The sequence below is a fragment of the Aspergillus fumigatus genome, chromosome 8 (genome assembly GCF_000002655.1).
Source record: "Aspergillus fumigatus Af293 chromosome 8, whole genome shotgun sequence".
Taxonomy (NCBI): Eukaryota; Fungi; Ascomycota; class Eurotiomycetes; order Eurotiales; family Aspergillaceae; genus Aspergillus; species Aspergillus fumigatus.
Window position 1 is genome coordinate 141,523 of NC_007201.1, and position 16,163 is coordinate 157,685.

The 16,163-nt window shown below is 49.2% G+C and overlaps 6 protein-coding genes across 6 annotated transcripts; 4 read left to right on the forward strand and 2 right to left on the reverse strand.

Moving 5' to 3' along the window:
• Positions 1–117: 117 nt before the first annotated feature.
• On the forward strand, positions 118–1,422 carry AFUA_8G00600 (SDR family oxidoreductase; the record flags this gene model as incomplete). The annotated part of the gene is made up of 2 exons (XM_742052.2): positions 118–148; positions 197–1,422. 2 exons carry the CDS (start codon positions 118–120, stop codon positions 1,420–1,422), a joined length of 1,257 nt encoding a protein of 418 aa, XP_747145.2.
• A 31-nt stretch (positions 1,423–1,453) lies between these two features.
• mas1 (DUF3129 domain-containing protein) lies at positions 1,454–3,605 on the reverse strand. Its single transcript, XM_077805251.1, has 7 exons — positions 3,051–3,605; positions 2,686–2,978; positions 2,416–2,625; positions 2,302–2,364; positions 2,206–2,253; positions 1,983–2,155; positions 1,454–1,928 (listed from the first exon to the last, which is right to left on the reverse strand). Exons 2-7 carry the CDS (start codon positions 2,798–2,800, stop codon positions 1,650–1,652), a joined length of 888 nt encoding a protein of 295 aa, XP_077661379.1. The 5' UTR covers positions 2,801–2,978; positions 3,051–3,605; the 3' UTR covers positions 1,454–1,649.
• Positions 3,606–6,158: 2,553 nt separating this feature from the next.
• On the forward strand, positions 6,159–7,919 carry cdpNPT (putative dimethylallyl tryptophan synthase). Its single transcript, XM_742050.3, has 2 exons — positions 6,159–7,551; positions 7,618–7,919. The coding sequence occupies exons 1-2, from the start codon at positions 6,338–6,340 to the stop codon at positions 7,724–7,726; spliced, it is 1,323 nt and encodes a 440-aa protein (XP_747143.2). The 5' UTR covers positions 6,159–6,337; the 3' UTR covers positions 7,727–7,919.
• An 814-nt stretch (positions 7,920–8,733) lies between these two features.
• Positions 8,734–9,777, reverse strand: AFUA_8G00630 (uncharacterized protein; the record flags this gene model as incomplete). Its single annotated transcript, XM_742049.1, has 1 exon — positions 8,734–9,777. The coding sequence occupies one exon, from the start codon at positions 9,775–9,777 to the stop codon at positions 8,734–8,736; it is 1,044 nt and encodes a 347-aa protein (XP_747142.1).
• A 1,940-nt stretch (positions 9,778–11,717) lies between these two features.
• AFUA_8G00640 (putative glycosyl transferase) lies at positions 11,718–12,874 on the forward strand (the record flags this gene model as incomplete). The annotated part of the gene is made up of 1 exon (XM_742048.2): positions 11,718–12,874. The coding sequence occupies one exon, from the start codon at positions 11,718–11,720 to the stop codon at positions 12,834–12,836; it is 1,119 nt and encodes a 372-aa protein (XP_747141.1). The 3' UTR covers positions 12,837–12,874.
• A 1,520-nt stretch (positions 12,875–14,394) lies between these two features.
• Positions 14,395–15,738, forward strand: AFUA_8G00650 (putative LPS glycosyltransferase; the record flags this gene model as incomplete). Its single annotated transcript, XM_742047.1, has 4 exons — positions 14,395–14,586; positions 14,645–14,788; positions 14,842–14,912; positions 14,982–15,738. The coding sequence occupies 4 exons, from the start codon at positions 14,395–14,397 to the stop codon at positions 15,736–15,738; spliced, it is 1,164 nt and encodes a 387-aa protein (XP_747140.1).
• Between the last annotated feature and the right edge of the window lie 425 nt (positions 15,739–16,163).

Below are 16,163 nucleotides of genomic sequence, written 5' to 3' on the forward strand. Positions count from 1 at the left end.
CGTTCCCTGAAACCAAAGACATTCGTACAAAGATCCCTGCCTAGGTCCTGCCATTTAATGCCTCCTATCAGTCATTGGAATACAACTAATCGATTATAGCTCTCCTTTGTGCTTAAAATGCCATCTGCAATTGTTACTGGTGCAACCGGTAAGTGCCTCTGTCAGCCGAATAACTCCCTGCTGATATTCTCGCTAGGAATCAACGGAAGTGCTATTGTACGTCATTTATGCAAAGACCCCCATTATCAAAAGATCTATTCCCTTTCTCGCAGAAATCCTGGAGGCGGAAACGCAAAAATCCAACATGCAACCCTCGACCTCCGGGGCTCAGCCGAGGACATGGCCAGGAACCTCAAAGACATCTCAGCCGAGTATGTCTTTTTCTGCGCGTACCTGGCACATGATGATCCAGCGGAATTGTCCCGCGTGAATGGGTTGATGCTGTCAAACTTTATCCAAGCATTGGAAATCACCGGTGCTATCAGAACAGTGAAGCGCTTTGTTCTGACCTGCGGCCTCAAACAATACGGCGTCCACCTGGGTAATTGTAAGCAGCCGCTCATTGAGGATGACCCTCTGCTGGAAGGCAACCAGGGTGGCACCACCTGGCCCCCAAACTTCTATTATGAACAGCAGCGAATCCTCAAAGAGGCCGCCGCACGAGGCAAGTGGGAATGGATCGTCACACTCCCGCAGGATGTGCTAGGCTACGCCCGAGGTAACTTCATGAACGAAGCCACCGCACTGGGTCTCTACTGCGCTGTCAGCAAGGCCCTCCCGGGCTCCGAGCTACCCTTCCCCGGTTGCAAAGCCAACTACTTTGCCTTCAACTGCTGGACGTCGGCAAACCTGCACGCCAAGTTCTGCCTCTGGGCGGCGACTGCCCCCAACGCCGGCAACAATATCTTCAACGTGATGGACGGCGATACGGAGTCCTTCCAGAATCTGTGGCCGCGACTGGCTGCGCGGTTCGGCTGTAAGATTCCAAACCCGATGTTTCCTCATGGAGGGACCCCGGACACACAGGGGTTTCGTGAATATGAGGCAACGACTGTGCGGATGCCAAATCGGCACCCGCTGGCTGTACACGCGGACAGAATTGGCGTTTCGGCCGATGATACGCCCACCTTGTTTCTGCAGGTCGATCCGGAGAAATGGGCGAAGCGCAAGGATGTAAACGAGGCCTGGGCTAAACTGCGTGATAAATACAATCTCGACCAATGCGGATGGGACACGGCCACGTGGGATTTCCTCACTTTTGCCCTGGGAAGGGACTGGAGCTGTGTTGCCACTATGAGCAAGGCACGGCGGCTGGGATGGAATGGTTATGCTGATACTTGGGAAGAGCTGGAGGATACCTTCAGGGTTCTGGAAACGGAGGGTATTTTGCCTCCAGTGGACAAGCTCAGAGGAGACTTTTAGGACGCCATGTTCAGCAGAGTAGTCATGCAGGTAGAAGAGGAAATCCATCTCCTTTGAGAAAGTATTGCAGGTGCTGGTTGCAACAATCTCCGGACAGTTTGATTAAACGTTGGTTTCTATTAATGATACAACCACAGCGTACCTAATTAGAAGCTGAAAAGTACGGTATATCAAATCACAGACGCGACACTGGAGTACAAGAGCAATCCTTCACCAGTCAGCATCTCTCACATCGTAAATGCAGCAGAACCGCCAAATGGCCCGGAGATAGCCGTATTCCGAACCCGCAGAATGCACACATTCTTGGCAGCACCGACTGTTCCAGTGCATTTCATCCCATTAGGCACCTGGACCTTGACCTCGTAGTCCATAGTGCTGGATGTTGAGAACCCTGCCACACCGGGGATGTTCTGAATCACTTTGGCCGACACAAATGCCTTCGCATTGGTTCCTCCGCTGGACGGATCAATGTCGGCTGTGAGAGGTCCAGCGCCGTCCTGGTTTACCTAGAGTATCCTAGTGTCAATATCGATCCATTTATTCCGGGAGTATCCTCCTACCTGATGATAAATGACTGTGACGACACCATCTGGAGAAGCGGTTGGCAGACCCGTGCGGGAACCTTTGCCAGAGTATAACTGAATACCGTTCTCCTTGGTGCCCTGCGGTGTCATTGCACCGGACTTGAGGCCTGGTACAATACTGAGGGCGTCATCAACTGCCGACTGCGCGCCTGTTTATCATATCAACCGTGGTCTTCCTGATTGTAATACAGTTCCTTACTCTTGATCGTCCCACCCAGCGGGGTCTTGTCTGCGATGTCTTGGACGCCTGCGCCGTGTTAGTCTGCTCGTCTGGGTCCACCCAGTGAATCCATACCATTGAGAATAGTTCCACCGGCGTTAGTAATGACACTTGCAGCATCGTTGATGAGTTGTCGACCTGAGAACATATTAGCCCAGTTGATGCTGCAATGCGAAGGCAATCTCATACGCCTTTCCGAGGGGGAAGCGCGACCCCTCTTCTCCGTCGCAGCGCCCATAAACTTGTTAATGACTGTGGCCGCATATACCGGACCAGCGCCCATAGTACGGCCCAGAGGCGAGGCCTTGATACCTCCCATTTCCTGGTCTCGGATGATTGCCGTGTCCTTTTGTCCGCCGCATGCCGCAGAGGGGCAGTCCCGTGGTACTCCGTCAATGACTAAACGTCGTTAATATGGCATTCCATTGCGACATAGAGCAGGGGGGTGGATGAGCTCACTAGTTAAGCCAGGCATGTCGACGCCGTTGGCGCCTTTGATGCGGGTGACCAGCCCATGAGCACTCACCTGGCTCGCAAGAAGGGCTGTCACAGTGAGGATGTCTTTGATCAACATATTGATGACGTGAGATGGACGAGAGTAGTGGAAGGTTCTTGACCGAAGTTAGATACTGGATTTCCTGGAATGGATATTGAAAGAGCAGGATGCCAGAGCCCTTATATACCCTCATTCGTACCAGTACATCCCGTTTCTCTCATGCGCAAGGCATTAGAGGTCTACCAAATTCACAACGCTGCGCGAGAAAGCTGTCGTTAGTAAAACGTGAAACACACCCATGTGATGCGGCCAGCTCCAATTTCCTTACGGTGATCCATGAACCGCATATAGTTGGTGTTGGTTCTTTTCTCTCGTTAAGCGAGGGCCGCGAAGGTTTGATCGACGGAAAACCCAGACTAGGTCATCATGAGTACATCTCCTGGTTTCATGAACGACAGGAGCCCAATGATATTATCAGATCAAACAGGCCAGGTTCTTCCGCTTGTTTTAGAGTGAGACCCGGATAAGGGTCCATTAGGTAAAAAGAAGGGGAACCACAGTTTGCCGAAGATCCAAGACAACCTAAGTTTTGCTAGAGTTCAACGTATCTAGACCCTTGGACGACCGCTATCAACGAATATAAAGAGTGTACACTATTGTACACTATTGTAAACGCAATGTGTTATATTGTAAGAAGTCATTAAGCGAAGTCCTTGATCAGTAGCACATCTCACCATCACACTGTATACCTCCAGAGACTTATTTCTCACCCATCCACTCTGCGATGAAGAATCCTTCCAGGAGACGCCCAGTGGGGATCTACAAGGGCCTGCCCATAAAGTTTGTTAGCTTCGACACCATGTTTTGCGCTTCCTAAAAGTTCCTCAGCGACTTGCCTAGTGGGGAGAACCGATACTTGAAAGAGTATTAAGTAGTGATCCCCCTACTTGGTATTCTATAATTAGCCATCGTAAGGTAGCATTAGATGTGGGGAGACCAGCTAAAATTACGGTTCGCAGATGGTTAGCCTTATGACTGAAACAACTGTCGATTGTCAGTGTGGAACTGCAGGCTCGGCTGTCAAAGTCCGCACTCGGGGCGATCCATGTGATTGCCAAGTCGGTATATGTTGGTATACTTCGCTTAGGACGGTTGATCGGGATCTGAAACTCCATCCGGCCTGGAGTGGATCCTTCGAGGGGATCCTCGATTGAGAACAGGTGTTTCCCATTGCATGCCTTCTTGAAATGCTATCATCACCTGGAATCTAGGCCCTGGATGAGGGTACAATTGGTCACTTCATGCCCACTAGCAGGCAACCACCAACACACCTTGTTTAGGTGTTTCAGTTTACTCATTCCTAGTTTAGACCCTAGCACTCTGGGAGTTCCTAATTTTCAGACATGCACTCTCCTTTGCCTAGCAAGATGTTCATTTGGGTTCATCTTCGCCGACACAGATCCATACGTGATAACAGCATACACGTCCATTTGTCCCATGAGATCTGCTGCTGCCTGTAGATAGGGGCTGGAAAGTCTCTTCCATTCCCCGCGAAGGCAATCCGTCATAAATCCGGTTCCTTGACATAACTGTCTGAGGTTAAGGGTCAATCTATGCGATAATGGAGAGAAAGCGTATGCGCTGTTAAAAGCGTCGGGACCTAAATCCACGAAGCACATGCCCGCCTGGTATTCCCCTAGTCAGGTATCCCTGGAAGGTGCTTGCGACCCAGAGCGGTTATATAGGTTGATAAAGCTCTACGTATTAATTTGAGGGCTTTTCAGACATATGAGCCGACACGTGTTTTATGCCAAAATTAGGCCCTCAAGTAGAATCCTCCCAAAAGGATGCAGATGGTTGCTCCTCCAACAATTTGCCTGGATATCAATCAGAGACCAATCGAAGCAGTGCAATGGGGAATTGCAGTACATTGCTGCCAGTGAAATTTGCAACCGGGAGTGACACCACGTGCCTGGAAGCGCTCGGCAACGAACACACCTCTTTCAGCTTTCGGATGCTAGCAGACATAGACAACACATATGCCGGGTGACTGGTTCGTGTCTGATGGATGCGTACATTACCTTGTGTTTCCAAGTGATCATGTGGTCTGATGTAGAGATACTGGTTGCTAGATGAGCAGGATATGCTATAGTTAAGATCCTACCCGCGACGCCGGCCTCGGGACGTGGTGGCATCTAGGCTACCGTTTGATGCACGATATCTCCCACCCAGACCAAGAGCTGGGTAGGATCTATTGGCACAATGGCAATACCGGCCTTCAGACCCGGGAGCTCTGTCACACTACTGGTACCGGAATCTGGTTCAGTCAGCATTCTGCTTGGAATGGGATATTACTCAAGAGCCTATATACGTACCTATGTATAGTGACACTGTCTAGTTTGTCATATGTGAGCGTCCTGTCCGGACTGACGCGTTCGAGCATGTCGAATAAGATATTGTAGGCAGCTCTTGTTTGTCTGGACACGAGGTGCTATCTCTGAATTGAACGCAATGCCCCAATGGTATGCAGTGGAACGATGAACCAGAGTAGAAGGAAGGATTGTAGTGGGATGATTAGATTTTAGTTACTAGTCAATCACACAGCCTTTTCCAGCGCCATGACCTCGTTCAATACGACACTGACAGCCCTCCTTTGTTCAGCTTTTTCTTCCTGAGATCCCCGCCTTCAACAGAACTGATACATTGATTTTCTTTTTCTCAAGGTCGGTAGACAATGGCTGCAGAGGAGAACTGGACCGAGGAAACAAGCGCCATATCACGGCCTCATGAAACACAATGGGTGGTTTGAGGTTGTATAAACACACTGATGTGTCGTATAGACGTCCTATAGCCACATCAGGGAACACAAAGCCGAGCTGAAGAAACAAATTTTGATGACCGTCAGCTGAATATACATATGTTAGTGAATGGCTCACCTACATTACTTGGACTATCAATGGACTATCGACCTCTGGTCCAGTATCAAACACCTGGTTCGAATCCCAATAACAAACAGAGACATGGCCCAATGGGGGGATATTGTGTAGCGTGTCTAGACAAGACACTAAGCTGCAGAGCTATCACATAGACCACTGCAAGCCCCTCTGGTGGGTTCCGGCATATTCCAATCATGATAAGTCGGCGATCCCTAGGGACGTATCTACGGAGTAGACCTTGACACAAACATCTTGGCGAACACGAAGTCAATGGGAAATGTTCCCAAAAATGACCTATCACTTCCCATACGAGTACCGTGACTGCCATGTTCCACCTGCACGATTGATCCGCCCAAATAGGTTCTTACTTGGCATGAGAGCAATCGTCTGACATTATGTCAAATCGTGTACGAGTGTTACACGTCTTCAAGGGATACAACTGGTAGACATGGCTCCGTCACGAAGCGCCATGCATAATCCCCGCTCATACCATGAAGCTCAGAAGACGCATGTCCCACGTTTACAAAAAGCTGACTCTGCCCTCCCTGTTTTCCTTCACATTTTCGCATCGAGTCTCGATCGTCTCGAGCTTCATATTGCACGACTTATGAAAAGTAACCCCTGAGAGACGGCAGAGTATTCCTATTTATAATTTCACTTTCCCTACCTCGAATCGCAAATGGACGGTGAGATGACCGCTTCTCCTCCTGACATATCTGCCTGCGACACATCCGCCGTCGACGAGCAAACAGGTCAATCTGGACAGTCACAGGCCCCGATCCCGAAAGATATAGCTTATCATACCCTCACCAAGGCGCTTCTCTTCCCGGATATCGATCAATACCAGCACTGGCATCATGTCGCGCCCATGCTCGCAAAGATGCTCGTCGACGGGAAGTACAGCATCCATCAGCAATACGAGTACCTATGTCTGTTTGCCCAGCTCGTCGCCCCAGTGCTTGGTCCATACCCGTCACCAGGGAGAGACGTGTACCGATGCACCCTGGGCGGTAACATGACTGTCGAACTAAGTCAGAACTTCCAGAGATCAGGATCGACGACGCGCATTGCGTTTGAGCCCGTCCGCTACCAGGCGAGTGTCGGCCATGACCGGTTCAACCGCACCTCGGTCAATGCGTTCTTCTCTCAGCTCCAATTGCTCGTCAAAAGCGTCAACATAGAACTGCATCATTTGCTTAGCGAGCATCTGACCCTGACGGCCAAAGACGAGCGCAATCTGAATGAGGAGCAACTCACAAAGTACCTCACGAACTTTCAAGTGAAGACCCAGTATGTCGTGGCGTTGGATCTGAGAAAGACCGGAATCGTTGCCAAGGAATACTTCTTTCCGGGGATCAAGTGTGCAGCCACGGGTCAGACTGGATCCAATGCATGTTTCGGAGCAATACGGGCAGTCGACAAAGACGGCCACCTGGATAGTTTGTGTCAATTAATCGAAGCACATTTCCAGCAAAGCAAAATCGATGCTGCTTTTCTTTGCTGCGACCTTGTTGACCCCGCGCATACTCGATTCAAGGTCTACATCGCCGATCCTCTCGTTACCCTCGCCAGAGCGGAAGAACACTGGACACTGGGCGGACGACTGACAGACGAGGACACCGCAGTTGGGTTGGAGATCATCCGTGGACTCTGGTCAGAACTCGGGATTATCCAAGGTCCACTTGAGCCTTCGGCCATGATGGAGAAAGGGCTCTTGCCCATTATGCTGAACTATGAGATGAAGGCCGGCCAGCGACTTCCCAAGCCCAAGCTGTATATGCCACTCACAGGGATTCCCGAAACCAAGATAGCTCGTATAATGACTGCCTTCTTCCAGCGGCATGATATGCCGGAACAAGCAGAGGTTTTCATGGAGAATTTGCAGGCATACTAGTGAGTTGACAGCTGGCTCCCATTCCACATCGTGGTTACTTTCCATCACCTACTAACTGATTGCAGTGAAGGTAAAAATTTGGAAGAGGCGACGCGTTATCAGGCGTGGCTCTCCTTTGCGTACACGAAGGAGAAAGGGCCGTATCTCTCTATATATTACTTTTGGCCTGAATGACCGTGGGCAATTAGAGCAGGCAGAATTCTACGTGAGACACGGTATTGACAAAAATGAGAATAAAACCAGGCAATTGAACTGTACTTGGTTGTGTTTGATGCGGGAGACCATGTCAGAGATGCAGTATGCAGGAGTTACGGTGGCATGCCATATATCCTTGTTACTTCTTTCTACCTTTTGCTTTACTTGTAGGTTTATCCTTATAAGAATGAACTTAATCAGTACATCTACGGCGTTATATCCATCTATATTAACAGCGCGACTGCTCACTTGGGGCTCCAAAGCACACCAGCCAGCAGCCATGGCAATAATTCCAAGGTATTCTGCGACGGAGGCCCGCCACGGGAGGTATAACAACATAACTAGAGTCCCCAGGGAGGGCTGGCGCTTGGTGTTTGGTGATGTTTAAGGTCAGTTTCCGACTGACAGTGAACTGTTCTTAAGATGTACTGTACTGTTCCGCTGTTAAGCAGCAGTAGTTCTCATTCATTCCACCGAGTTCCTATGTTAGACTGAGACCATCAGTCGAAGTCGGCTGAGACGGGAGATCGAATGCAATGCCCAGACGAGACCCAGGTCCACATACAGATACAGAGGGGAAAGTAGCAGAACCTAAAGCAGCTAAACTATCAGGGAATCCCATGGTAATATTATTACTAAAAGCTTGAAATCCCGATAAATAGGACCATCTATGTATCCTACCCCAGATTCATTAGATGCTTCGCGTCGTAAATAACAGTGCCCAAAAAAAGGATTAAGGCTACAAGAGAGGAATCTGGAAGTGGCAATTCACCTATTTCAAGAAAGAGAGCGAGAAACCAAGTGACACCGAAAATGAAACTTCATGCAAAAATCCCAGCCACAGAAGCATATTTAAACATGGGCAACAGCAGGTGAAATAGCGGCAGAGACACATATTACTCCCGAAATAACAATAACATGCGCAGAATCTCCTGTAAGCTGATCGTGGAAGTTTCCAGAGGTGTCAGCAGTGGATAGAGATGCTGTTATGCTTGCAGTGGCCTTGAAATGACTTTATGTGGACGGGTTGGGGATGCCGAAGGGGTGACTGCAGTAGAGACCGAGCCCTTGATCGCAGGAGAGGCCGAGCCTTTACTCGCAGTAGGGACCGAGGCCTTGCTCGTAGTAGAGACCGACGCCTTGCTCGTAGTAGAGACCGACGCCTTACTCGTAGTAGAGGCTGGGGCTTTGCTCGCAGCTTTCCTGCAAGGGGATTGGTCTATTTCGCTGACGATGTATTCCCTTTCAATCCAGAGAGCTTCATCACGTCCTCGGCAGGCCTCATCGCTACTGCATGTGTTCCTGTCGTGGCTAGCATAATTGTAGAATACAGCCTTCTTCTCCTGAAGAAGCTCTCCATCGACGTTAGCTGGTTGCGACACGACAGGATAGCCCATGTAACCAGTGATGGATGCGCTGCTGGCACAATCAGCGAACGCTTCATGGACAAAATAAGCGGTGGTGTGGTGGTCGCTATGGTCTCCGTCTCCATAATCATGGACAAAGTCCTGGGTGTTGATGTGGTCGTATCCAAAGTCATCGGCCAGATTCCTCAGCACATTCACCAAATCGTCCCTGGAGTATGAGGATCCGCCCCAGGAAGTCAGCTCGGGTATGGTTCCTTGCCACAGTTGCTGCAGGCTTCCGGATCCAAAGCCCTCTCCTCCGTTATTACCGTCTGGTAGCTGAAGGAAGACAAGTGAGATATTAGGATCGTTGTTCAATGTAAACAACGGGATGTTGAAGCCTGGGATGCCAGCGTCCGACTGTGTCCAGGCGTTTTCGTCGCCGCTCATTTGGGCGTACGCTGCCTTCGACCCTTCCTGCCGAGAGATCCAATAGTCTGCACCATTGCCCGCGTCTCCAGCGGTAACGAAGATGGTGCGGACCCTCCGTCCAGATCGAATTTCATCGAGAAGCTTGGGACTGAGGAAGAGCAAATCGTCGTCTTCATGGGCAACAATGTTGAGGGTTTGAGCGCCTGCAGTAGCTGTGAGTGCTACAGGAAGAAGGAAGTGATGGAGCTTCATTCTGTTGTGAGGATGATGACAATAGGACAGAGGAGGATAGGATGAGAGAGAGCTGGTATGTGAGATTGGAAGAAAATTGCGCGGTTCATATGGAAGTTTCGAACGTAGACAAATCGTACGCGAAATATAGTTCCAATTTTGCACTCCGTGGAAATGCTGCAAAGTATGAATAGCAGCATTCTTTGAGATACCGGTGTGTGGCTAGTAAACATGCCGCCTGCCCCTGGCAATCAAGCCCCTGTATACCAACTACCATCCTCCAAGTAGAAAGACAACGAATATGGTGTTTAGGACGTTGATCAACTTTATACATGTTACCAAGCTTACAGTCACCGGCTGTTCCATCTGGCTCCTCCACAAGCGTGGGCAATCAAATGTAAATAATGAAGCCTTTGTTAATCCTTTCGTATTCTCTGGGTCAAAGAGAACTAATGATCGCACCCTGCCCAGTGGTACTGGCAAATCTCGGTTGCGACAAAGGCACCAATACCTCTCTGAGTTCAACAGTGTCGGTCCTCTTAATATAGATACAGGCCGGTTCCTGGTCGGCAGCCACTTCGTATAATTTTGCTGTCAATCGGGTGTCGACCCAAAGTCCCTCTTGGTCAATCAGGAAGCCTGTTGATGCGTCAGTAGACCCGTCCTATTTCCGATGTGTAGTCGTTCTATGGTGCAAGCCGGAAACCGTGCTTGGGCGAGGATTCAGGCTGTCTAGTTTGCTTGTCCTATCCGTGGTGTAAGAGAAAGGAACGTGCTGTAATGGCTAGACAATAGAGTATTGTCAGAGGCTTGTCGGGATGCAAGGGATGCAGCCCAACAGGCAATTCCTAAGACCTACAGAGACGCGTCAAAAGTTTGAATAATGTGCTTTTACTGCTGGGTCTGATCAGGCAACTTCCTAATATTCTACCTGCTGAATCGAATTACTTGATACCTCTCTTAATGATCATCAAGATTGTGGCACCTTGCAAAGAATGATCATTAGATATATCCATGTATCTGTGAGCTCCAATGCTGTAGAGCATTGGATAAAGCTACTCTAGAATTCATAAAAAGCATCCTGAATACCACTTAGTCCCATAAAGACTACATCAATACTATTCATTGAGAATCTAATCTACCTGAAATAATAATGTGACGCGTCCCTGCTCCGCGAGCCCTAAAGCTTACTGATAATCAATATGATCATATCTATGACCTTAGTCTGAACCACACTGTCCACACATTAAACTACCAGATACATTAGTAGAGGCTGACTTTTACTGTAGTAGATATGCATAAGCAGCAAATCCGGGTAGCAAAGGAGGCATAACATAACACTGAAAATCGAATACTAGAGAAGCTGTCAAATACTATGGCTCACCAGGTCAAGGCAGTCATTGAGGCAAAAGGCTGGCATACAAAGTATCAGATCTGAATCATCATATCAAATAGATGGCGCCTTATCAGGCCTAGCAGGCAAAATTGCATTGCCAGGTGAAATCAAGTTGGATACCCTCAGTCCAGAAGGCGGCCACTACTGGAAGTGATCATGCGACGAATTGACGGAAATCACTCTTACAATTGGCTGGGAAATATAGCTGAATGTCGCACATAGCTAGCTGTACTAATGGAATGTGAATCTAAACTTAATGTTGGCAAGACACTATCTGAGAGCTCCAGGGTCACTGCTAACGGTAGCCGTGCGCCTCGGCAAGAATGCCAGTGTAATAATGATTCCCAAGAAAGAGCTTGGCTTTGCTAAATCCTTGCAACTACTGAATCCGGTGCATTAGGTTGCCATCTTGGTCCCGAAGACTACTGGGACCATTGAATGCAGACTGCCTTGTCACTGCCCTCCTATTTCTGCATAGACTAGACCACAGCCACTGAAATCATGATATATTTGCCGTCTTGTCAATTGAGAGGAATCCTTATCCTCGTGCCCCCTTCCTTTCAAAATGATCTATTCCCGCCCTTGTTCAAGCTACACATTCCTGGTGGCTGCAGCCATATTCGCCGTTGTGATTCTCTGGAGAGAATATGCTTGGAAATTTAAAAGTCAGCTGCTCCTCAACTGCAGTGCCCCTCCGACGTCAATCAATGTGACTGGTTCCGCGATTCCAAACCAAGTCCATTATGTGTACATTCTACGAGATGTTGACGCGGACTTCGCCTTCCAATTCAAACACTTTCTCTCTCTCTACTCGGTCTTGCAACACTGGCATCCCGACACGATCTATCTCCACACCAACGCTAATCCAAAGACCATCGAGAATGCTCGGGCCGGGAAGACGGGAAAGTGGAACCAGCTGATATTCAACACTCCCAACCTGCGAATAAACCATGTTGAACCGCCCACTGTTGCGGGAAACGGAAAGCCCATTGACCAGATCGAGCACAAGTCCGACTTTGTTCGCGTTTCTACCGTCTGCGAGTTCGGCGGCATCTACCTTGACTGGGATGCACACCCGGTTCGCGATATCAAGGCCTTGAGGGAGAGCGGCTTCAATTCAATCACTGGCCGCCAGGCTAACGGTGAGATAATGAGCGGAACCTTCATGGCCAAGAAGGATGCGCTCTTGCTCCAGATGTGGAAAGCCGAGATGCACAAGGTTTACGATGGGGGGTGGACAACGCACAGCAATTCAGTCGTGACGCGATTGGGCCAGCGTCTGGCGCGGTTGCCGGGGGAAGTCCTAATCATGGAGCAGGATGCATTTGGGCCGGGGAGCTGGACCACGCCTGAAAACATCGTGCTCTATGGGATTCACAACGAGACGGTCTCGAATCTGGAGAACGCTACAGATTGCAGGTCCCTGCCGTCATACGACGAAGGAGTTACGGATCGATGGGACAGGCCGCAGGACTTTCCGTCGTGGGAGCGTGACTACTCACATACATACATATTACATGCTTTTAGTCCTGCTCGGAATGGGAATCCGGTCAAGGACTTCAAACATATCACGCCGAAATACGTGCTGGAACGGCAGAGTAATTTCGCACGACTGCTATATCCCGTCACGAGGGATATGTGTCGCGCCGGCTTTGTGGAGGTAAATGATTCATATGCCGGATAATGAGGACATTCTTCGCCTGCGCCTAACTTAGGATAGAGATGTACATGGTTGAATTGTATAAATAGTCCTGTCATAGCTATTTATGTCTTGTTTCCTGGATGGAATTGCACTTGCGTCTCTGGCAATCTGTCAAACATAGCTACTACGCAACAGCAATCCGCTACAGTATAAACTGTATAAGAGATTTGCCAAGACAGCATAAAGCAGTTGTTCGAATAGATGGACAGGTATATCTTCCATTGCCACCATTTGTTAGACTGCGGCACGCCCAACACCTAGATTAGGTTGAACTGTGCCTACATATGCATGCAGGTCATACAAGTGATATAATTAAGTAATATTCAGCTGATCAGCAATGTGAATACAGGACCTGCTAATCAGCCATCCATTTGTGGAGCTGCCATGCTGATTCTTGGCAGTGCCTGCAACAACAGCGACGCTGACGAAAGCGGCAGAATGATCTAATAAGCCCCAAAAGAAACTGAAAAAGGCCAAAACGAGCGACGGTGATGAACTAAAAATAAAGCAGAGTTATGACTGTGGAATGACAGAGGGCAAGGGGCTTAACCAAAGGGGCAGGTGGATGCTCAGGAATGTTTCGGTTATGGGCTGTGGAATTTGGATTGTGCCCTGGCAGCGTTTCCTAACTAAATCCTGAGAATATTCTTTTCCCTTCTCTCTTCAAGAGGGACTGTTTTAATGCTTATCAGGCGGCAAAATGTGCATTCATATGTTGTCCCAGAGACCTTTCCCCTGTCCCTGTGAAGGTTGTGATAAGCAGATATGGACGGTTTCAACTCGCACTGATGTAAAATAATTATCCAGAAGGTCTGCTCACTGTCTTATTGTTCCTTGCAAGGCCATCGTTACATTGAATGGGAGGACAGCCACAGTGGATCCTCTGCAGATCCACCTAATTGACGAAAACAAACAGAGTATAACAATTCCTATTTAGGTGTATATACATTACACAAGAGCTTGCTCAGGCTTACTGAAAGGACCGAGTCAAACCTATCCTCGGTTACCTGGCATGACCAATACTGGGGATATGTCTTGACAACCCGGTAGTGTGTATAACGCAGCCTCACAAGTAGCCTAAAGCTAACTGTTTGGTATGGAACAATTGGGGCATTCAAGTGCCACAATCATGGCCATTAATTAATCCTAGAGCCCGGCGTCCATTAGTGGTTGTCGTTAGTTTCAGCGAGCAGTATGCCCTTTTCGGGCAGCTCACGGGGAAATGAGTCATTTGACTGCTTCTTTCCAAACATATCCGGTGCGAAAACAGAGATCCGAGGTCTTGGGAACAAAAATAACCAAGGATTATGGCAGTAACTGTTTTCGTCCCAAAGTTCCTCATGTGAGCATGTCGCTCTCGAGTAGATGATTGTAGGACCGAAGGCAGTATCGGTCCCGCCTTGGCCTCTCGTCGCTGCGTTTATGGATAAGATGCAAAGATCACAGCTGGGGCAGAGATGTCGACAGAACTACTGGGCTTTTGCATATGCCACCGATTATCCATAGTTAACTCGAAATCTCCCTGCGCGAGTCTGGCAACATGATCTTGACAGCCCCCCACCGGCGTCTTCACATCACCAAGATTCTCCCAGTGGTACTTGTTTTTTATGCCAGCGTCTACTTGCTCTGGCCAGTCATCCAGACAAGCTACAGGGATACGAATTGGTCGTTCATCAGTCGCGACGTCCTGAGCGATGACAAGCTTTCGCATACTCAGAACGAGACTCTGGGGGTGAGGACCCTCTAGATCCTATAGCACTTTCGTACTATCTAACCCGACTGGCCTATAGTTCGAACATATCTACGCAATCGGCTTGAAAGAACGGACCGACAAACGCGACTTCTTGACTTTAGCATCTCTCGCTGCTGGTTTCAAAGTGGACTGGATTGATGGTGTGCGACCTGACGAGCTGGATCCCAGATCCCTACCTAATGTACGCGCGAGCATCTGCACTTTTCATCATTGATTTGCTCACCTGGAGATAAGGGACTTAACCTGACTGATTTGAAACCCACTGCCGTGGCCTGCTGGCGCGCACATATGAATGCACTAAGAATGTAATACAGCACACTGTCAACAGCGATACCCATTCCCCAGACCGTGACTAACGGAATTGAACTGAGCAGGGTCCTTCAAAACTCCTACACGACAGCCCTGATCCTAGAAGACGACGCAGACTGGGATGTGGCCCTCAAAATGCAACTCCGCGAATTTGCCCGTGGGGTGCGCCTGCTGAATGGCGAGGAAAACGCACCCAAAACTGCCCCCTACGGCACGGACTGGGATATCCTCTGGATTGGAGGCTGCGCCTCGGGCCCCGGGGCCAACGAGACGACTTTCTTCGCCATCCCAGACGACCCAACCGTCCCTAGTCCCGATAAGCGGGATGGCTGGGGCGGCCCACTGGAGACATGGAAACAACAGTATCCCAACTTGCCGATTGGAACAACGCGCTTCTTATATCGGGCCGAAATGGGCTGTTGTACGTACGGATATGCCGTCACAAGGGAAGGGGCCAAGAAAATCCTAGCCGCGCTTTCCGTGGATCGCCTTGACTGTGCTGTCGACAACGCCATGAGTGACCTGTGCGCCGGCACTAACGGCCGTCGGCAGCTGAAATGCTTTGCTACGTTTCCTAATCTGATCGGCACGTATCGACACGCTGGTCCGGCATCACGCGACTCCGATATCAACGGTGGCGATGATGCCTCATGGCATGAAGCTCAAGCATGGAATATGGTCTACAGCACGCGGCTCAACATCCATCAGCTGGTGGCGGGCGAAAGGAAGGTATATTCGCAACACGAGAATGAAAAATCAGGCGCCATAACAGAGTTGGATCTAGCGGAAATTCACTATCCAAGGGGAGTCTTGGTTGGCTAATCGGGACTTTGATACCGAAGATTCTGTAAGACAAAAGCACCTGCATTTGTGTGATTTCAGTCATTGTTGTTTGAGCCCATATGGCTGGTTTGCTATTCCGTGTAGATAGTTTGAGACTGTGCCCAGTTCTACCCGTGGCTTGTGAAAGGGACATACACTTTGAAGCGTCTGCGTGTCGAGGATGGTTCTCGCAAAGGTTTTATCTAATCTAGGCACATCTTCCTGGGTGTATAGCTTGGAATTCAAATCATGTGTGTTTATGCTCAGTGGCTGCGGGTCCTGTTCCCTGGAAAGCAATTCACTGCATCAATGCTCATATAGTAGCATGAGTGCTACGCTACTTTAGAGGTCAGATAGTTGGGAGTAGTCTTGGTTTGTGTGACAATTCTACCTTGATTGTATTGCAGGCATTGCTATGAATATGA

Excerpts from the sequence above, each read along its gene's own strand:
- mas1 (XM_077805251.1), bottom strand. The coding sequence starts at position 2,800 with ATGTTGATCAAAGACATCCTCACTGTGACAGCCCTTCTTGCGAGCCAG. Across the intron at positions 2,365-2,415 it reads CGCTTCCCCCTCGGAAAGGC|GTCGACAACTCATCAACGAT; the intron begins GTATGAGATTGC and ends ATATGTTCTCAG. Across the intron at positions 2,156-2,205 it reads GCTGGGTGGGACGATCAAGA|GCGCGCAGTCGGCAGTTGAT; the intron begins GTAAGGAACTGT and ends TATGATAAACAG.
- cdpNPT (XM_742050.3), top strand. The coding sequence starts at position 6,338 with ATGGACGGTGAGATGACCGCTTCTCCTCCTGACATATCTGCCTGCGAC. Across the intron at positions 7,552-7,617 it reads GAGAATTTGCAGGCATACTA|TGAAGGTAAAAATTTGGAAG; the intron begins GTGAGTTGACAG and ends AACTGATTGCAG.